The 23,067-nt window shown below is 37.2% G+C and overlaps 1 protein-coding gene across 6 annotated transcripts in view; it reads left to right on the plus strand.

Annotated features, from left to right (window-relative positions):
* Positions 1-23,067, plus strand: part of DIAPH2 (diaphanous related formin 2) — an 889,270-nt gene that overhangs the window by 632,488 nt on the left and 233,715 nt on the right. For all 6 annotated transcript variants that reach the window (XM_082864620.1, XM_082864622.1, XM_082864621.1 and 3 more), the window contains one exon: positions 15,871-16,035. In XM_082864620.1, the coding sequence (XP_082720746.1) occupies positions 15,871-16,035 (165 nt within the window). The remainder of the gene's footprint in view (positions 1-15,870; positions 16,036-23,067) is intronic.

Consider the following 23,067-nt stretch of genomic DNA (forward strand, 5'->3'; position numbering starts at 1 on the left):
GAGTTTGATTACTTTATTAGACACCTCATATAAATGGTATCATGTAGTATTTGTCCTTCTGTGTCTGGCTTATTTCATTTAGCATAATATCCTCCAGGTACATCCATGTTGTAGCATATGACAGACTTCCTTCTCTTTTATGGTTGAATAATATTCCATTGTATGTATATGCCACATTTTCTTTATTCATTCATCTGCCCTGAGACATTTAGATTGTTTCCACCTCTTGGCTATTGTGAGTGATGCTGTAATGAACATGGGAATGCAAATATCTCTTTGAAATGCTTCCTTTTTTCTTTTTTTTAGTTCAAGTGCTGACTTTGAATAACACATTGACATTGAAATATATATGATTCCTAAGATCATGTAATTTTTTGAGATGTCAGAGACACCTAGACACAGCAAACACAGTGAAAGATAGATTCATAGTCCTAGTTTATATCCATGTCACAAATACAACGCTACTGAAGCTATTTTGTTATTGTTTTCCTATAGCAGAAAACTTTCACAGGCACATTTTTATCTTTCCAACAAAGGAGAGAAAAGAGAAGGGATGTGTTGTTTGGAAGTAATGCCACTGTATTTGAATAGCTTCTTCCACAGAAAGCATCTAAAAATGTCTTTCAGAATTAAATAATACAATTTCATATTTAAGACATACATTGATACTAGAGAAAACACAGCATCCATTAGTGATGCAGTAAAATTAATCAATTGTTATATATGTATATATACACGTACATACATAGGTCCATACATGAGCATACACATACATACATATTTAGGGAACCTTAAAAAAATGGATGAAGAGTTGCTGAAAAGCATAAGAAATGTGGTGCAAAAAACACAGCTTTGTCTGAGAAAATTCTATTGTAGCAAGAATAACATTTTCCTAGTGGAATGTCTGGCCCAGGGTTGGTCCAGAATAACTGGCCATATTGAATAAATGCAGGGAAACATTCTGAAATGTTTAGGTGCCATGACAGAGGTATTAGATTAATGGACTTTATATCCTGAAATGAACTTGTTTTCAACCTTGCAAAAAATTTTAGTAAGTGAGGAAGAGATTAGGCTTAGGGTTAGGGTTACATGATCATCTAAAAAAAAATTTATATAAGGTGACGGTATGGATAGATTCTGATAAGTGAACATAGATCTTCAAAGCTTAGAGAACTAGGAGTTGGAAGTTTAATGTCAGGGATGACAAACAGCCCAGATTGAAAAGAAACGAGCCATCAATAAGCAATTGGGTTAGAAATATAAAGTTGTGTTTAAATGCCATTATTTTATTTTGAGTAACATATCAGTCTTTGATAGTTTATTGTGGATTAAATTCAGGATGAGATTGCTCTGCACTTACAAGGTTCTTACCCTGTTTTAGAGATTATAGGACATACAAAAGATGTGCAAAATATATTTTTACCGCCAACTGCCTTCAAACTAGAATCGGAAGACAATATAAAATTAAGCAACTAGCTTAAATAATATATTCAAGTATTTCCATTAAAGAAATCAAAGTATTCACTTTTTCTCAAGTGCTTCCATTTTTACTGAATATTTATGGAATCAAGCATTTTACAGCTGGAAAGAACTTTACAGAATTTCTATTCTTGTTGCTCTATTTTACAGTTGCTCTATTTTACAGATGACCCTGTCCATGCAAAAAAGGGATTAAATCTCTTGCCTCAGTTCATAGGTCTTTCAAAAGCCCAGTTGCTTTTTATCTTTATGAGTAAACTTGCTTAAGAAGACTTTTTCCTTTTCGTTACCACTTCTTTACCTCGTTGGTGATTTTAATTAAGGAAAGATAAGCAAAAAATGATAAAGCATTATCTGCTGAATTTGAAACTACCACTTGAATTGAAAATGCATGGTTGAAAACTGTCTACAATTCGGTATACTAATCCCCAAACTTGAAATGGGGGCCCTTGAAAACAAATGTAGGAAAAATAGAAAAATTAAATGCTCAAAGAATTTACAGAATTATTTTACAGTAAACGATCAATCCCAAGCACCTAGACATTCATTTCAGAGCAGCAGACATGACAGAATTACCTGGTATAGTAAAAATTAAAAAATTAAAAACAAAAGGGTGCGCAGTAATGATGAGAAACATAGGAATTCTCAGATACTCGGCAACACCATTTATAACTAATTTCGTAACTGTGTACAGTTATTCTTGAGTCTGTAGTAATATGGCTCAAAGTCCTTTACACCCTGACTCTGTCACTACCCAAAACAATAAAACTCAATTCCCCAGGTTCATACCCTTTGGCAAAATTCGCACTGACTACATATTTTGCTTCATTGACATTTGTAGTAAAATGATCTTTTAAGATCATTGGAAACTGTTAGCAGAGACTGCGGAATCTGATATTTTGCTCTTTTAGCTGAAGTTATAATCCCAGGATAGTTTCTATTTAGGGAGAACATATCAGGGCCAAACATATTCAGACTAAGGGTATGTTCATTGAACCCACAAGAGTGTTGGGGAACAGTCTTGAGGTACTGTCCTGATCTAGATCTGAATGGATAAGGGGAAATCTTTGCTCCATTTGCCTTGGCTTTGCAGTTCTCACTGTCGCCATATAAGCTGATCTCCAAGTTATCAAGGAGGCCACTATTTCCACCTGCCTGTTAGATATTACCATCCCAGTGTTTCCTAGCTATCTCAAACTCAGTGTGTTCAAAACTATTTATTATTCTCCCTCTCTCCCTGCTCCACCCACACTAAATAATGTTCCCTTTCTTGTCTCCCAAGTTGTATTAAAAAACAAGTATACAGAAAACACACTTTGAGTTACTAGGGCAAGAAAACTCAAGTATCCTCAATACTTCCCTCTCTCTAACCACTAACATCTAGTCTAGTCACCATGTCCCAGGGTTCAATGTCTCATCTCTCCAAACCATCCTTTCCATGGTTGCCAGAGTGAGATTCCTACAAACCGTAAGATCATATTGCTTCTCTGTATAAAAACCATCGATTAGCCATTACCTCCAAAGAAGACTTGAAAACCTTAACATGCATTCAATACCTTTCCAGGTGTAGGGAAAGAAAGACTTGCCCTCCATGTTCCTGGGTTCAACAGCTGAGTCTATGAAACAAACTGACACTAGACAGGTTAGCCTGAAGATAAGGTATACAAATTTATTAAGATTTAATATTATGACATAACAGGGAGAAAAAAAAGTGAACACCCAACAAGCAGTGAGATTTGAGAGCTTATACAATATCTTAATAGGGGAAGGGGAGATGGGACGTAGGCCACTTAGAGGAGAGTAAAGGATTTTTAGGAAAGACGAGTGGAACCTCAGGAGGATAGATGGAAGATATAGTATGAGGCAAAGCTTGTCTGGGTGTGGTGCCAACTTCTAGTCTCCTCTCCTTTGATAAGAGTCATTCTTCTCTGGTTGATGAAACTCCCAGGGAAGAGGTTTATGACAGTTGAGTTCCTTTTGGAGGATCTGTCTTTATGCAGATAAGGGGAGTTCAGAGAAAGCCTCTCCCTGCATTTGCTGTTTTCCCAAGTGCCTCCAACTCAAAATAATTCTTATGCCAAATGGGCATATTTTAGGGTGGCCTATTCTGCCACCCATCACAGGCTGTCCTCCTCTACAGCTCCCTGCTTTCTCAATCTATGTTATCTTGGAATAGTCCAAGTTTCTTGATAGCTCCAGATACAGTTATACTTCTGCTCATGCTATTCTCCTTGCCTGTGGTGTCTTCTCTTTGGATAGAAAAATCTTTTCCATACCTCAAGATGGAAGTCGAAAGTTACTTCCTTCTGAAACCTTACCTAATAATCTCAGAATCACTTCTTTCTATGTGTTTCTATATTTTTCTGGAATTCCTTTGTGGAGCTTAGTTTAGTTTACCATGCACTTTTATTTATTTACTTATTTATTTTAAACAAGAGAAGCAGTATGGTGTGCTGGTTAAATTCATACTTTTATGTTATGGGGGAGCTATGGGGGTAAGGGTACCCAGGTTCAAATCCTGAAATCACCACTTACTGCGGAGATGGCACTGAGAAAGTCAATAGGCCTCCCTGAGGCAAATTTCATCATGTGTAAAATGGAGTTACTGATAGCATATATGCATCAGAGGGCCATTGGGAGGATTAAGTAAGACAACGTTTGTAAAGCATTTAGCTCAGTACCTGGTTCATTGTAAGAGTTCACTAAACATTTGTTCCTGCTACTGTTGCTCTGCTATTATTTATCTGTCTCCCAACACTATTTTGTAAATTCAGTGAGGGTTAGGAGCCATGTCTGGTCACTTTATTTACTTCCTGTTTCTCTACTTAATCTCCCAGTTTCTTATACATTGTTGCCACATGATAAATGATGCTGAGAGCTGAACGTGAGGTAGGGCTGGAGGTAGTACTTGATCTAATTAACACCTGTGTGTGCAGACTATGAATATTCAATAATAATACTGACATTCCAAAATATACACATCAATCTCAAAATTTTCTAATCATAACTCTTATGTTACTCTAAATGCAACTATTTATATGCCAGTCTCAATAGTTATGCGTTGCCTAACACCTGCTATTTTTTAACTGCCTTTGATACTATGTAAATTCTCAATAATTTATCAGATACACTTTAATTGGATGTTTACATAATATATACTCTTCTTATCAGTAGTTAGGAACTAGCAAGTAGACTTACTATCATTTGGACAGTATTCTATGTTGCATTAGTCCTAGGTTTTTTTCTTATTGTTGTTAGTGTACGTGTATGTGTTAATTTAGCTAGCATTTTTTATGCCTTTGAGCAAAAACAATTGGATGGTATCAGTTCCCTGTTTAAAACCCTTCAATGACTTACATCTGTCTCAGGAAAAATTTCAAAATGCTTAAGAGACCTGTAGAATCTGGCCCCTACGGACGTCAGGAACCATCTCTGTCCTATCTCCCACTTCCTCAATAGGCTCTAGTAGTCCAGGACTTTTCTCTCTCCTTTATGTTCCTACAGTATTTAATATCCTTCAGAGCCTTCACTCACCCTACTCCAGTGCTCCTCCTGGCTCTGCCCCTTCAGGTCTGAGTTTTAATATTTCACCCCTCAAGTGGCATTACCAGACTCCTGGCCCACCCGTACTCCCACAAGTCTAAGTTAGGTCTCCCAAATATACACTCTTTAACAACCTGTGCTTTGCAATCACAGTTTTCAATTTGTAATTTAAAATTTTTTCTACTTGTTTAATGTATGCTTTCCCATGAATCTGTAATCTCCATGAAAGCAGTGACCAGTGACTTTGTATCAATATTAACTGCTGTATCTTCAGAACCTAGAAGATACCTGGCACAGAGTAGGCACTTAATAAATATCTTTGACTAAATGAAAAATCACTCTGTTAGGTGTCTCAGAATGCAAAGCTAGAGTCTGTCTTCAAAGGAAGAGTAAAAAGAAATGTACACAAAAGGCACAGTGAGTGAATAATGAAATGAATGGGGTAGAGAAAAGTAGGAGGGCTTGAGTGTACCTTTTACCTCTATAATGATCATCACATTTGTGGCTTTAACTGGAAACTGATTTAAAAGCATTTTCTTTATACCCAGCCGACTCAGGCCATCTGTGAAAAAGTGGGCTCATTACAAAATTGGTTCATCTCTCTGGAAACATAATTGCCTCCTATATGTTAAAAACTGGAGACTGGTTCAGAATTCCTATCGTTGGCTATGCTATCTTTGTTATGTCATTTAAATGTCCTATGCCTAAGTTTTGTAATCTGATTGTTAAAAGAATTTTGTAGTCTAAATCCTGAACCATTTTAAACTATTATGTTGAACCCAATTGCAGGTTAATATATGTATTCTATATTGTTCTTATTAATGTTTCACATTTTAAAATATTCATCAGTGTGTATTTATCACATAATGTGTGGTCTCTAAGTAAATTCCAGCTACTTTAATATGCCTTAGTATTATTTTTTAAAGATAAATTTCTTTAAAATAGTAATCATTTTTGACTAAAAATTATATATTCAAATTAAATGAAAAAAATTAATATTTGTTTTTTAGCATTTAGAGACATCTTTTCTGACAGGTTATGGAAAGAGGAAATATTCTCTGTATTCTGTAATAGATTTTATATTTGTGACTTCCTTTTATTTAAATAGATAATTATGCCATGTTGCTAACTAAATCGTGTGTGAAGGTTAAGTGGATCTCAAGTTGATTTTTCCATGTTCTCAACAATCCAGCAGTAATGATATTTCGAATTTCAAGTTTTTTATTAAAATCATAACTAATGTACTGCCTATTAAGATGAGAAGTTGTAAGAACGGATTTGACTCAATTAGCTGTGAGGTACATAAACTCCTTCATCCCGTGCTCTGCTAATGCTTATTCCAGTTCTAATGGAACAAGTTTTCTGTATTAACAATTACTCTCCACATCAAGATTAAGTAAAATGACAAACAGTAGTGTTAGTACTCTGCCTAGTATTTGATGCAACAATGCTATTGTAGGGCAGGGAAAAGTTTTCCCCGGTCCTCATAAGGTCCCTGGCTGCATCTGAAAATTAAGATTGACAAAGAGAGATTAATGGGAGGAAAGCATACACATTTATTGAATATAAGTTTTATGTGGCATGGAAGCCTTCATTAGGAAATGAAGACCCAAAGAAATGGTTAAACCTGAGTGGTTTTATGCTAGGTTTGATAAATAGTGGAAAGTCATAGAAAGATATGAATGGGCAAATAGTATGAAGTATAGTAAACTGGGGGGAACTAAGAAAGGCCTGTTCATTCAGATACTTCTTGGTGTCCTTCCTCCATCTTGGAGATAAGGTTGTTCCTTTCTTTGGGATATAGGGAAGCTACCTCTCACGTCGGCGTTTTCTGACCTGTTTCAGGGGAGAAGAGCACTGATGTTCCTACTTCTTCCATTTTCGCAAATTCCTTCAGCTTAAAGTATTCAGTATGTCACCGTGCCATATTTTGGGGTAATGTGTTATGAACCCCATCAGCTATTGTGCCAGTTAGAGGGCAAGGGTTACAATACCTACCTTCAATCAATTTATAGACAGCTAATTATAGCTACTGAAAATAGTTTAAAACTATATATAATGTATATAAATATACACTATAAAAGTATAAAATAATATAAAAGTATTAAAAATATTTCCTATTTGAATATATGCCTATGGGTGAATTATAGCTATTTCAGGTTGAATTTCAAGTCCATACTATTATTATATTAGTAAGGAATATAATCTATAAATCTGTATATAGTCACATGAAAGCATAGATGATAAAAGCTTTAGACAATTCTGTGTAGTGTGTAAATACCAAAGTAATTGTGTGAAGACTGCTTCCCTATGTCAGATTTTCAAATAAGTTAATATAAAAATGCTCTGTGGGACTTATGATGTATGTTTTATAAATTGTTTACAGATTCATGATTGAGATCAAATGGTTTAAAATTAATAATACTTTTTAAAGGTTAACATTTTACCTCCTAGCTTTTTAAAATGCTGACCGCATTTTAGCTTATAAACCCTGCAACAAACACTTCTCTTAGAGAGAAGATGATGTAATTTTACAATAGTTCACAGTTATCTTCAAAAACTTCTAAGCTGGAAAAATCAGAAATGCTTGTCTTTGTAGAAAAATGAATCTGAAAGTCAACTAATAAAAGGAAAATTGCTCTCAATTGCTTTTTTCCCCTTACAACTGATAACTTTATATGCATTTGATATGCCCACTTTACCGCCTTAAGCTTCTATTTCTTTTAGTATATAAATTACTATGAATTACCCCTATCTCTGAACTTCATCTTGGAAAGATCATTGTTTTCCAGGGTTCTTCTCTCTCAATATTTCAAGGACTCCCAAGGTTGTTTAAGCAGGTGGGAAGAGGTCAGTCTACATTTTGGTCCCAGAATAGTCTAATCATCTTCCACAAAATACCTTATTCTTTGATACCAATACAGCCATTGTCACCATCTCCTGTGGCACTAAAGGCCAAGAAATCTGGGCATCCAGGAGCAAATGGCCTTTTCCTGCTGCTCTCACCATTCTCTTCAATAGTTCTTCAGGGAAAGGCATCAGAAGAGCTTCTAGCATTAGTTACACGGTGTGCCCATAACCGTCCTTCCTATTTCACCCTAAACATGGCCACTGCCTTCTCATTCCGTGCTCTCACAACCCAGCTAAGGGCAGGCTGCCTTGCCCAGAGAAGTCCATCACAAGAGTCTACAACATATTTTCTAAAGTCTCTCTTATAATGAAGCTTTAAATACTCCCAAATAGGAAGCAGCAGCTCAGTTCAAATCTCTACTTTCTCCCTCTTCTCTGTAGGCACAATCCCGTTATATGCACTTTACATTATAAATAGAACAGAATTCTGTAGGCAGCTATAAGGATGCCTTGTATCTCTATGACAAGAAAGTGGCTTTTGGCCTCTAGGATGAAAACTACCCATGAGCCACCAAATACCCTTTCATAAAATACATTTTCTAATAAATTATTTCTTTACCAGGCATCCCAGAAGATAACTTTAAGACTTATTTCCTTTAAAATGTATTTTCAATTTCAGGTCTCTATTATGGGAGATAAATAAAATGCCCAATTTAAAATGTTATCTACTAAAGTATCTACTAGGGCCACATCTAGGTCTAATTACACAAACAACTTAAACAGACCATCATTCTACTGATAAATATATTCTATTACATATATAGGTTTAAAATAAAATCAGTATGATTGAAGTCTCCCTTTAAAAATGAATTTAAAATGTAAAGATTGATGAAAATATGAGGGGATTAAATTTTTTTCTCAAGTATTCAGAAAATCACTATTAAAATATTCTCTATCAATAAGGTTTGTTGTGAAATTGGTTTATCTTAAGATGTATAAGAAGGGTTTTAGTTTCCCAAGTACCCAAGTCAAACCCATGGTGCATCTTCCAATGTGATGTTATAATGAGACTTTTCTCTTTCACCAAATATTTCTTGAGAAACTATAGCATAGTTGTTAAGAATATGAGTTCTGGACCCATTCTCAGTTTGTTCCCATTACTGTGATGTACCAGCTGTCTGATCTTGGGTAAATTCTTACCTCAGAAAACAGTTGTGAGGATTAATTGCATTAATCCATGGGAAGCGTTCACAATGACTCCCACAGAGTAAATTAAAACAAAAATAAATAAATAAAAGATTAGGTATAATGATCAATATTATTATTGTTGGTTTTAGTTATTTTTTCACTGCTACTATGTCTGCTACGTGTTTTAGGGGCTGATGATGTTACCAAATTCAGGTTCGGCTGCTTACCACTCTAAAGTCAATGATCAAGAGGCAAGTGTCAGTAGAAAGGAAAGGTGCTTTAATCAGAAAAGCTGGCAATCTGGGGAAAAGGTGGACTCATGACCAACTCCCAAGATTCTGCTTAGCCATGACAGTTTTTAAAGGGGAAAAGGAGGAAGAATCTCAGTGAATCATCAAGGCAGGAAGTTGGATTCTGCATCATTCTCCATTGTGTGCAGAGGGGCTGACTCTCTCTTCAGATGGTATCTTGCCTGTGTGATCTGCCTGCAGAATTGCTAAGGGGGCCGTTGGGGGTAGAGAGCTAGTCATTCTTTAACTACTTAATTCTTCATTCTTACTGCTTTTTTTTCTAGGAAAAGAACCAACAGGTCAGGCAAGGTGTGGTGTGCATTCAGGAGAGCATAAGTTAGGAGTTAGGCTAAATTACCTAGTGATCTCATTCTTATAATTAGGTTCTTTTAAGGTTAGAGGGGAACAGAAATGGGCAAACAGGAAAGGGGCAAAAGAGCTGCTTTCAGTGAGTCAGTGGTCAACAAGACAGGGAAGGTCTATTCTCCTGGGCTATATTTTTAAGTGAGGAAACACAGGCAATGAACAGGTAAATAAATAAAAGAGATAATGTCAGATAGTGATAAGTTCTCAGAATGAAATAAAATAGGCCAGAGTAATAGTGATGGGAGTGGACATTTTAGACTGGATGGTTGGGGGAAAGCCTCTCTGGGGAGGTGGCAGTTGAGCTGAGGTTGAATGGCCTGGTGAAAAAGAAACATTCTAGGAAGAAAGAAGAGCAAGTGCAAGGGCCCTGAATTGGATATGAGAGCTTGCTAGGCACAAGGAAGAGAAAGAAGGTTAATGAGCCTCAGCATAGTGCTTAAGAGGGAGAATGGGGTGAGATTAGGTTGCAGCGGTGGGTAAAGGCCAGATCATGTAGAGCCTCATAAACGCTGAGAAGAAAATTGGATTTTATTCCAAGTGTTGTGGGAAACTGTCAGAGGGTTTGCAGGAGAGGATTTACATTTGATATACCAATAGATGCCATGAACAAAAAAAAAAGTAGAGATGACAAGCAGGCAGTTGATTATAAAAGTATCTCAGGGGAGAGACTGGAGCTACAAGTAATTTGGGAGTCATCAATATAGATGGTATTTAAAGTCATGTGAATTGCTCTGGTCAGTTAGACTATAGACAGAGGAGTCAGGACCAAGCCCTCAGGGTACTCTAACATTTTATAGAAGTTGCCAGAGAAGGAGAGGAGGTAAGAGGAAAAACATTTTAAACATGAGGGTGTGTGTCATAGAAACTAAGAAGAGTGGCTAAATGTGTCAGATGTGGCTGAGACATCAAAAGGAGGACAGGGGGTGAATGTTTGATTTGGCAACATGAAGGTACATTGTCATTATAAATAGTACACTTCTACCATGTGAAAAGAATGTTAGACTAGTATCATGCAGGCGCCTATCATGATGTCTACTATAGGGGAGGAAAAATAATTGTTTCTCTACCCTACTGAGTAATTGGCTGAGGACCAACCCCACCACCACCACCGCTTCCCCGTAATACAAGACAGAATAACAAGAGAAAACCAGAGAGAAGTTAATAAACTTGAATACCTCATGTGTACCTGGGAGATACTCAGAGAAAAATGAGTAACTCCCCAAAGTAGCCTAAGTCACCAGCTTAAATACCATCTTCAGCTAAAGACAAATAAAAGATGTGAGGACACCCATAATGGGGGAGAGGGTTACAGGGAAAAGCACCATACACAAGGATAAGGTTTGTTCTGGAGGTTTGAATCTGCAACTTCACCAGTGATACTCCTGATACCCTTGATTCTCGGGTGTCCTCCTTCTTTTCCTGGTACAGAGAGGAAGACACCCTTACAAATGGAGATTTCCTTTATAAATGGAAATTTCCCTTTCAAATGGGTAACTTTTACTCTTCAGAGCTTTTCCTGTGTCTGCTGTTTTTCAATCAGCTCAAAATAATCTATGCCAAAGAAGCATATTTTGGGGTGGCACATCTGCTCACCTTCACTACATTCTAACCCTAGATCGATGAGTGCCTTTGTTTTTTTTTGGGGGGGGGATGTAATTTATTATGTTTACAGTTTTATTGATAAAATGAGTGCCTTTTATCTAGTTTCCACAGCTCTAAAAATGGAATAGTGGTATTTCTCTGCCTTTTTGACAAGGTTGTTATGAAGGATATGGAACATAGTGGAAGGAAAAGTATATCGTAAATGGTAAAGTCCTGTACAAATGCAAATTAATAAGTAGAATTATTTGTAATATTAGATTATAAACTGCTTCAGGGTCTGGATTAAGCATTTTTTTATAAATTTATTTATTTATGTTTTGGCTGCAATGGGTCTTCCTTGCTGTGCATGGGCTTTCTCTAGTTGTGGTGAGCGGGGGCTACTCTTCGTTGCAGTGCATGGGCTTCTCATTGTGGTGGCTTCTCTTGTTGCAGAGCATGGGCTCTAGGTGTGCGGGCTTCAGTAGTTGTGGCATGTGGGCTCAGTAGTTGTGGCTCGCTGGCTCTAGAGCGCAGGCTCAGTAGTTGTGGTGCACGGGCTTAGTTGCTCCGTGGCATGTGGGATCTTCCCAGACCAGGGCTTGAACCCATGTCCCCTGCATTGCTGCATTGGCAGGCGGATTCTTAACCACTGCGCCACCAGGGAAGCCCTGGATTAAGCTTTAATGATCATTGTATCAAGCACAATGCTTAGCATAATACTAACCAGTATCTTGCGTTTAGTGGTTGCTCAAAAAAAGAAAATAAAAAATGTCTTAAATGAAATAAAGACGTGGAAAGGAATGATGGTGTCCAGTTCTTTTTCACCTGCAGAATCCCAAGTAGGATTTGGTGGCAGGGTTGCTGTTGTGAAAGATTTCAGTGCTGACTCATGCCCTGTATCCCTTTTACAAAGTAATCACTGTGAAGAGAAGTAAAGGACTTGGAGACTGGGCTGCTTTCCATTTGTTATTTCTAAGTGAAACCATTCCCAGAATTTTTCAGATTTTCTCACTTTGGTATACAGACAGAATTTCTGAAATCAGTTTTTCTTCTAGGAGAGCAAATTTATGAAATTTTGTATCACCACATGGGCATATTTTAGCTGGTGAAAAATTGTGTTATGATAAATGGTAAATGTCCAGTTTTTTTGCCTTTTTTTTATCTTTGGCTTTTTCTGTGTGTTGTACAGGTGTTGAGCCTTCTGAAATATACACAGTTTAGTACCTTGCTGCAAATAGAATATAAGTAAGTGACCTTTGCAAAGCGTGTATTCTTAGCAAGTCTGGCATGAGTCTGTTTTATTTAGGCAAGAGAGACTAGAAAACAAAAATCTAACTTTTATTCTGTGCTGAGAAATAAAGAGAATTGTCTTATTTCTGCAGCTCTCAAACAGGATGTTCAACACACTTAAAAATCAAACAAATAGGGACTTCCCTGGTGGCAGGTGGTTAAGAATTTGCCTTCCAATGCAGGGGACACGTGTTCGAGCCCTGGTCCAAGAAGATCCCACGTGGCACGGAGCAACTAAGCCCATGTGCCACAACTACTGAACCTGCGCTCTAGAGCCTGCGAGCCTCACCTACTGAAGCCCATGCACCTAGAGCCCATGTTCCACAACAAGAGAAGCCACTACAATGAGAATCCCGCACACTGCATCGAAGAGTAGCCCCCACTAGCTGCAACTAGAAAAAGCCCACGCACAGCAACAAAGACCCAACGCAGCCAAAAATAAATAAATTAATTAATTAAAAAAATCAAACAAATATGATATTCTCAGAGGTAAAATCAGAATATGTAGGTAGCATTACATACAACCCTTTTGTTTGTAAAAAGCAAGTAGAATAAGTCAGAAATGCATTAATTCTTTCAGGTCTATTGACAGCAAAATGGACTTGAGGGTTGAAAGATTTAATGTCACTCCTTAGCAAGGAAGAGGTTGTTGTATGGCTAATGTGAATGCTAATACTTAAGTAGCATAAGAAGGAGCCTGTGAAGGGGAGCATCTCCCTTTTAAAATCCTGCTGTATCCTGTAAGTGTCAGCTGCAAAGTAATTTTCCAGAAATGGTCTGATTTCCCCACTGACTTCCATTGTGAAACTAGAGCTGTGTTCCCATGGAAAATAAATTTGGCCCCAGGTTATGATAAAACACACTGAAGAATTCAGAAAATTTTATAAAATCCAGCATTTCAAGACACAGTTATCAGTACCTGATAAAATAATACTATCACAAAATGTGAATACACTGCAGTAGATCTTAAAGTAGCACACCCCAAACTGTGCTATTATTCTTTTTTTAACAAGTCCAAGTCTAGTACCTTTACATTTAAAGACATTTTACTTCTGTGATCATTATTGATTTTTAATAGACTTAATTGTAAAAGGTAGATTTGCTTTCCTTTATATTCTTCATGGTTAGTCTACTTACCTTTTTGTGAAGCATTCTTTTTTTTGTGGCACGCAGGCCTCTCACTGTCGTGGCCTCTCCCATTGCAGAGCACAGCCTCTGGACATGCAGACTCAGTGGCCATGGCTCACGGGCCTAGCCGCTCCGCGGCATGTGGGATCTTCCCAGACTGGGACGTGAACCCGTGTCCCCTGCATCGGCAGGCAGACTTTCAACCACTGTGCCACCAGGGAAGCCCTTTTTCTGAAGCATTCTTATGAATTAACATTCAAAAGCTTTCAGCCATAGAAGAAAGACCAGAAGGAAATGTCCCAAAAAGTTCACAACACTGAGTTGTTGGAAAGTTTAGTTTACTTACGTTTTTATATTTCTAAGTCACCTAAAGAGATAATTTTCTATATCTGTATCTTCTATAATCAGGAATAAAGTCGATAATTTCTTTCTATAAATTTACACATAATGAGATACATTTAGTCAGACACATTTACATTCCTGGTTCATTTTCTGTTTGGTAGTAGTGGTAGTTGTTATCACTTTTTTGATAAAAATTTTAAAACAGTGATGTAATTAATTTGGGGATAAATAATTTTCAGGAGTATACTACTGAAAGTGTAGTCCTGGTGTTACCGAACCAAACTTGGGTCCTCTGGCCATGCATAGTAAAGCCAATCTACTGGCACCAGGTTGTGGTAAAGGAAAGTGCAGCATTTATTATAGGCGCCAGACAAGGAGAGTGGGTGTGGGTAGCTTGTGCTCAAAAGCTCCAAACTCCCAGAGGGTTTCAGGGAAGAATTTTTAAAGACCAGGTGAGGGAGGGGCGTTGCAGGGTGTGTGATCAGCTTGTGCACAGTTCTCTGATTGGTTGGTGGTGAGGTAACAGGGTGGTGTCACAGGGGTTAACACTGTCAATCCTCAGGCTCCAGTAGGCCTGCAGGGCTATGTGCTCAAGGTCACCAAGTAGTTAACCTCTTCCATTTGGTGGGGGTTTTAGCATCTGTAAAACAACTGAGGAAATGTGCATCAGATACTGTTATCTAAGCACTTAGAAAGGAGCTAAAGGAGAAGATATGGAGGAGGGGTCTGTCATGGGAAGGCCTCATTGGGTCCTGCTGGGTTACACTGGACTGGCAGCCTCAGTATCATCTGGGAACTTGTTAGAAATTGTAATCCTCAGGCCCATTGGCTCAGACTCAGCAAACAGCATTCGGGTTTGAACAAGCCCTTTGGGCAATTAAGGTTCTAGAGCTACAGCAGAATCTCTCTCCACCTCTCTCTCCCCTCTCGGTCCTTCCCTCTCCAAAGCTCTTCCTCTCCTCCCTTCTTTTTCTCTCTCCCTCTTTTTCCCCTCCTCATGTGGTATATATGTGTATATGTATATATACACACATATAGATACATAACCTATATATAGAATTCACTGTAACCTCTCCATCTATATAGAATATGTATTAAAAAAAGAAAATATATACTTTTTTTTCCCTAAGTTTTTCATTGCTGTTTGTTTCTACCCTATCTCCCTCCTAAAAAGATATGAGGCAGTTTTCTGGTGTTTATACTTCTGTGTTTTCATTTAGCAAACATGTTTTAGCAAATATGTTCTTCATGGTTATACATTAAATAGTTCTGCCTCATTTATAGATTTTCACAGCTCACTGACCAATATAATGACTCCAGCAAGTTGTTATGGGCTGAATTGTGTCCCCCCCCCATTCATGTGTTGAAGCCCTAACCCTCAAAACTTCCAAAATGTGACTGTATTTGGAGATAGAACATTTAGAGAGGTAATTAAGTTAAAATGAGGTCCTTAGGGTGGGCCCTAATCCAATATAACCAGTGTCCTCATAGGAAGTGGAGATTAGGACACAGACAACACGGACAGAGGGACCACCAGGTAAGGACACAGGGAGAAGGCAGCCATCTTCAAGCCAAGGAAAGAGGCCACAGAAGAAAGCAAATTTGCTGACACCTCGATATTGTATTGCTAGCCTGCAAAATTGTGAGAAAATAAATTTCCATTATTTAAGTTACCTGATCTGTGGTATTTTGTCATGGCAACCCGAGCAAAGTAATGCAGAAGTGTTTACAGAAATAATGTTATAATTCAGTCTTAACATCTAATGATTGCCTTTGAGGTACTATTGGATCATGTTCCTTAACAGAAAGCTACAGCTTTACAAAGAGTGCCAGAGAACAGTATGAAAAACTACTCACCATGCACAACAACATGATAAAGCTCTATGAGAATCTTGGAGAATACTTTATTTTTGACTCTAAGACAGTGAGCATAGAAGAATTTTTCGGTGATCTCAGCAACTTCCAAACTTTGTTCCTGGTAAGTAATACGTCTTAAAGCCTTGCAAGGCCTGTTGCTTTTGTTTTTAAATAATTTCTTCCATAGGCATTTTATTTTACATACCTACTGACCATATTGATTTCATGTTATAGCCCTTTAACAGGAATTGACAGATATTTTATACCTGTGACATGGATTAAAAATTGTTGGCTGGCTTAATGTATAATGGGAACCTAAATGAATTATCTTCAACTTTAGGAACACATGGGAATTTTACTGCTGAAATTTTATAGAAAATGAATGAATTGGTACTCAAATGACCCTGATTTTTTATACAGCATAATATTATAATTTGACCTAGATTAAAAATTAACATCTAAAATCATCTTTTACTCAATACATTAAAATGCTGTGACTGATGAATAAGTTTCTTTCATAGTCTAGATGAGAAACTGATTCTAAATTGGACTCTATATCAATAAATGACCTGGAATACCTAAAGTTTCTTTCAGAATGTGAGCGCTCCTTTTTCAAACTGTAACTCTTGAGGATAATGGTAAACGTTAGAATTAATCGGAGGTCGATCATCAGGGTGCCAGTTATGATGCTAGAGGGAAGCAAAAGCTTTGTTGTATAAATGCTGTGGGAATATTTCTCTGCATCCAGTGAAGGCATAGAAGAGCACAGTCTCCGATTATGATAGTAACAGAAAGATATGCACAAGAGTTGATATCAAACAGGTAAAAGTCCCTTTATGTTAAAGAAGGAATTCTAGCAATTATCCCCAGCAGGAAGATCAATCAACAAACTAATTCATTGTAGTTAGAGGTATGTTTCTATCCCCAAAGCAATCCTTCGCTAAATAAGACTCTCTCTCTTAATTGATGGTGTTGCTCCATGAAATCATTTGATTTTGGTGTGATTTGCACAGTCTATGAAATACAAATATACTTGTGGAAAGCACTTGCTTTCATCTACTGATTTAGGACAGACAACCGAGAGTACACCCTGGCTTTGATAATAGAAGCTAAACCAGAAACTTTCATAAATATGATCATTTGTGTTATTTTTTGCTGAGAATATTAGCTGATTTTTGTCTTAGGTCTTTGCCTCTTAATAGACACACATATTTAACTTTTTAGCTGGTCAATAAGTAGCAAAATATATTCTACTGGCAATGAGTGGCTTTTTCAAAACTTAGACATTAGGAACACACCCAGGTTATATTTACTTGGATAATTTTCAAAAAGAAAAAAAAAAATGTATGTTGAAAAGGGCCGGGGACTAGAAAATACACTTCAGTTGACACGGAAAAGATAAATCCAATGATTTTCTTTTTTGGTAGCATCAATGTCTATGGGTTAATAGAGATAAATAAATATAATTAATATTGTCAATCTCTATGAAAAAGGACCTTGTTTTTAACATAAATGGGATCCTAAAACACTGCCTGTCATATTATGTGCCCCCTACCTCCCCAATACATGGACATAGAGTAGAATTTGCTGTACTTCTCTCGCGTTGTAGCATTTGTTTAATTATAATTCCTGTGTGAAAGCCTATGTTTAGTCCTATTAGCCAAATGCTTAGAAGCCTTGCTAAGAACTATACTTGTATTATTTCTCAGTCATAGCTTAGTTTTAAAAAGGTAAGGATATTGTTGTTAAGAAGAACTGATTCTATGTCCTGGTGCTCTCACAAACAAGCTATGTGATTAGGTAAGTCATTTGTCTTTCTAGCTAGTTAGCTAGTTAGTTAGTTAGGAAATGGTGGGATTACACTACTGATCTCAAAGAACTTCTTTAGAGTCTATGAGTCATGGTGGGAATTTCAGAGAGTCATTTGTATTCCATACATAAACAGGATATATCTTTTTGTCTACTGGCTTCACTGTGGGTGTAGCTTGAGTACAGGGAAATTATTTGTCACAAATCATTCTCATTGTAAATAAGTTGACATTCTGAAGCCCGGTTGTGTGTGCATTTAAGTTAACTTCTTGAGAACCTGCTATGAGTTTGGGAGCTTTCAAAACAGGTGACCAGCTCCTACACTGTGTCTTGGCCAGCCATTGCCACCTGTCCTACAGAATACTACTGCTACCACTTCTATTTACCAATACTTTTAGACTTGCTGTCATGAGAAGTAGTGTGCAACTTTTTAGCTGTTTCGAACTTGAGTTGGTCACATAACCTCTCTGGGCGTTAGTTTCCTCATTTTTAAAATATGAGTGATAATTCCTGCCATGGCTTCCTCACCACGATGTGAAAACACCTCATAACCTATGTTGTGCAGATGGAGAGTATTATTAGCCATTCTCTGCCTGTCCATTCAATTATTACTTATTGAGAACCAACTTGATTTTGGTAATGCTTTAGTCCAGAGACAAAAGGAAGAGAATGGTTTCTATCCATGAGTGGAGGGCAACTGACAAATGCAATATAGTTTGGTAAGTGCTGCCATAGGGTGCTATCGTAATACAAAAGAGGGGCTGCCTAACCCTGCCTGAGCTGGCCAGAGAAGCCTTCATAGGGAAAGTGACATTTAGACAGTCTGAAAAAATCCATAGGACTTTGACAAGCTGACTTTGACAAGTAGGTTTAAGGGTTTTACACCTGACCTATAAGCCGAAGACTCCTAAATCAACATCACCAACTTCAGTCAATCATCTATGCTCTCCATGTCCCTGTTTCATAGTGAGCTTAAAGTGATTTCACTCTCCCAGGGGAGGGAAGAACCTTGAAAGAGAGACAAAAGTTGTCATCGCCACAAGTTCCCATTTTCTTAGTGCTTTGTGTGTTTGGCCCCAGGGTTCTTGGCGCTTAAAAGCATATTGGACTATAGATGGAAGCAATAAAATACCAGTAGTGCTGAGAAGAAAATAAGGGTTCTGATTCATGTGCTACCAAAAATTACTTCCAAATGAGCTCAGAGTTTCATCTTGGGAGATCTATTTGGCATGTGTAGCATAAACAAAATACAGATACCAAAATAATCTTCCTGAAAGAGATAACCTCTAAAAGATGGGGCAAATGTAAATAAACAAAAAGGGTTGACATTATGGATTAAGACCTTTTTCAAAATAATCACATTCAAATGAATGAAAGCAAAATTGGGCAATCTCTATGAGATGCTGCTCTATAAATTATTCATTATCATTCATATTACATATTACTCAACTAATAAGGATATTGAAGATGTTCAGTTGAATGCCCTATATATTGTCATGAAGATATATGTAATTGGAAACATTTCTAAATTCAGAATTAAGATTCTCTTTCTAGTTAGCTTCTCTGAGAGCAAGAGAGTTTTAAAAACTGCTTATAATATAGGCAAGGTTAATTAATAATCCCTAAATTTAAGTTGAATATTTTGTAGAAGAAAAATTCCAGATTTACATAATATCAAAACATCTCTTTTGCTTATTCTCCTTTATGCTTCAGTCATTTAGTAGTTGACTGCACAGTCTTTTTTCTTTCAAGATATTTGGAATAGAATGTTCAAAATCAGTGAACCTTGTGTGTTTCACCACCATGCAGCATCTTGCTTAGGCATAAAAATTATTTTCAGCTGTTGGGAAAGTGTTTGAGGCAAGTATTATATACTTCAATAACTTTCATAGCTCCAAATAAATTATAGAAAATATTTCTTTTCTCTTTTAAATCTGTCAGTTTCCTGCTGCTTCTGTGTGTTTTTGTTTTGTTTTTTAAAGAACAATCTGTTACTCAGGCACTCAGTAAATATTTGTTGTGTGAGCGTCCTCATTCTATATCTTATATACTAGAAATAGAGGAACAAGGCTTTATAGGATTATTAGATCCATTGGCCTAACTTAAGAAGAAAATGTTACCATTACTGTTAATCAGGCTAGCAGATCTCCCCTCAACAAAATAAGTGTTTGCTACTGTTCATTTGATAACTAAACTTTAAGAATTTTTTTTTTAAAAATCAAGACTTTAACAATTTTTCAACAGCTCTTAGATGAGCGTTAAAATGGCTAAGTGTTAGGAGGCTAAGTGATATCTATAAATCATGGCATTTTATGCCATTGTTCAGTCTTGTTGCTTCTACCTCCTAAATATTTTTGGACTTCACTCATTTCTCTCCAAGCCCACTGACGCTACTTTAGTTCTGGGCCCCTGCCATCTCTCAGCTGGACTATTAATTACAATGATGTCCTGACTGGTCTCTCTGCCTACTTCTCCTACCATTTCTAACTTCTAATCCATTCCCCACATTATAGTCAGAGTAAAAGTTAAAAAACCAAACAAACAAGATAATGTTACTTTCCTAACTTATGATTCTTTAATGACTTGTGTCCTCAGGATAAAATCTAAACTGTTGAAAATTAATATGGTTTACAAAATCAAAAGAACTAAGATTACTTAAAGCCCAGACCATCCTAAGGTTGGCTGAATAAGCCATAATCACTTGAACTCTCCTTCCAGACTGGGAAAAGTCAAGTATTGACAGTGGAGGCAGCAGAACAAAACAGCAGTAAGTGCCTAAGAGGACCTGAGCCTCTTACAACAGAGAGAAACTTTGGGAGCACAGTATCCAAGGCTCAGTAAATGAAGGCTGGGAGGCAAATGTGTGATTGTCATCTTGTGTTAATTGCTCCCTAGCTAGTGCAGCATGGAGAGTTATGACAACCAAGGTCGCTCTTATCTTAATTCTTAGTTAGGGATGTTCTTCCTTCTGTCTTAAGTAATTGTTCTTTTAAAATCTAACCTTATCTGAAAGCTCCTTGTAGCCATTTTGGCTTATGGAGATACTTAATTTTGAGAAGCTCTCATTTTCCTCAAGCCATCTTCCTCTTTACAAGGACTCAATCGTGTCTAAATCTAAACTATAATTGGAAAGCAAGGTGAGCATCTGCATCTGCACTCAAAGGCTAAATTGATAATATAGAGAACATTTTATTCATTCATTAAAGGCATTTTGCCTTTAAAGAAATGAGGATGAATTTTTGCATAAAAAGACTGTGTATATAATTCCTGATCCAAGAACACTAAGTTATTTTGAAACATTTTTAAGCCTTCAATTCACGAAGCACTTGACATTTAAAGGAAATTTTAGTACAGTATTGTAAAAATGGTGGACTTATGTTAGAAACCAAATATGTTCTTGAGCAAAGAAGTCTTAATCAGTAATATAAACTCTATTATCTAGAATTCCGTCATCCAAAATCTCTATTAGATGCCTCAAAAGTTGATGCATACTTGCTTTGCCAATAAAATGGTAATTAATATTATGAAGATGCCCCTGAGAAACAGCAAAGACCCTGATGTGCCTCTTGAAATAATATAGTTTTATTTGTAAGCTAACTGTCTCATCACCTGTGAATTCAGATGTTTACACTAGTAACAATAATCCAGATATCCCAGATTATCTCTTCTTTACCCCCACTGGCAGGACTCAAGCTCTCTGCAAAGTCTCCACTCCCACAAGTACATCTGGAGTCATCTCATATGGGCTCAAACATGTGTTATCTATAGTCACTGCTTGACATTTGCCTACACATATTTGAGTGCCTCCTATTCTAGGGTGATGAGAATATAGCATTAAACAAAATAGACAAAGTCCTGCCTTTCCTGTCCTCCTGCAGCTCCCGCTCCCCTCTGCTGAATGCCTTTTGCTGGCAAAGCTGCTTGAGTTGCCCTCAATGATAATGGCCACATCCGGGCCAAGGTTGCAGTCTCCTGCTGCTCTAATTTTGCCATCAGTCCTTGCAGTACTTGAGTGTGGGGTTATGCTCAGTGCAGACGTAGCCACGCTTCCCGAGACCCTTCTTAAAAAGTTTATTTCTCATTTCTTCTGATCCCTTTCTCCTTGGAGGCTTAAAAGTTTTTTTTGAAGTCCTAGAGACCTAAAGGGGATCCTAAAACCATAATCCCCTCCATTGCTCTTCTTCCTCACTTTTGTTCAGGCACCTAGGCAGGTATCTTCCTTTTCCTAGAAGCCAGGGATAAATGAAGTACGAGCATAAATCCCTTCATGCAGATAGAGCCCTAAGGGCCCACCAGCTCCCCCTATTTAATCACACACACCGAGATAATTCCCTTTGAGCTCAGATGGGACCACCCTGGCTACATAGCCTTAGGTTTATTTTGAGCTATTGCAACTCTTTGAAAATAGGCAATCCATGTAAAATACATGGTAACTCTATTAAGCAGAATATTTGACCAGAATACTTCATTCCCCAGCTGTGCCGGAGAGCAGACTTTACTGTATTATACAGACATCATTTAATTCTTCTTTAGAAAAGGATGTCACCTATCAACTGTGATATTCTGTTTGACTGTTTTTATTTTGGGCCAGAAGTAGATGCCCTATTTTTCTGAGATGATTGTTCCTTGTATAAAAAAGCTAAATATTATATCATAAGTAACTAAAGGAATATGTAATGATGGCATCCATGGTTTAAAGAAAACCCACATTCCCCAACATGAGAAAAATGCTTACTGGTATAAATGGTTTTTAAATGGGTGCACATTTTAGATTAATATTATAAAAATTTAGGATATCATAAATATTTCTAAAGATATTTCTCAAAGTTATCAAAATTGTTTATGGCAAGCTGGATATTGCCCTTTAGAAATCTAAGACAACATAATACCTAACACTGAAAATATTGACAAAATCAGTTCAATGCCTACTTTTCTCATTAAAGTCTAGTAATAACTAGAACCAGGAAACAAAATGCAATATCTTTAGTTCTACCAATAACACCTCACATAGAATTTTTCAAGGAAGTGTTCCCCATAAATAAGTTATTATTGAATTATGTTCAAACAACAGGAAGTGATGCTGAAACTCGGCCTCTGTGCACTGGTGCCAGATCGAATTTTGGAGACAGAGTTTTGGGTGAAGTAGAGAAAAATAGCTTTATTGCTTTGCCAGGCAAAGGGGGACACAGCAGGCTCATGTCCCTCAAAACTGTGTGTCCCAACCTAGAGGAGTTTGGTGAGGACTTTAACAGCAATGGTTCAAGGGCAGCGTTGCTAGTAAGTATCAGGGTATGTGCAGGGTCTGCATTCCTTGAATCTGGCCTCCCGTGGTTTCCCGATGAGC

The sequence above is a fragment of the Leucopleurus acutus genome, assembly GCF_964270905.1.
Source record: "Leucopleurus acutus genome assembly, chromosome: X".
NCBI lineage: Eukaryota > Metazoa > Chordata > Mammalia > Artiodactyla > Delphinidae > Leucopleurus > Leucopleurus acutus.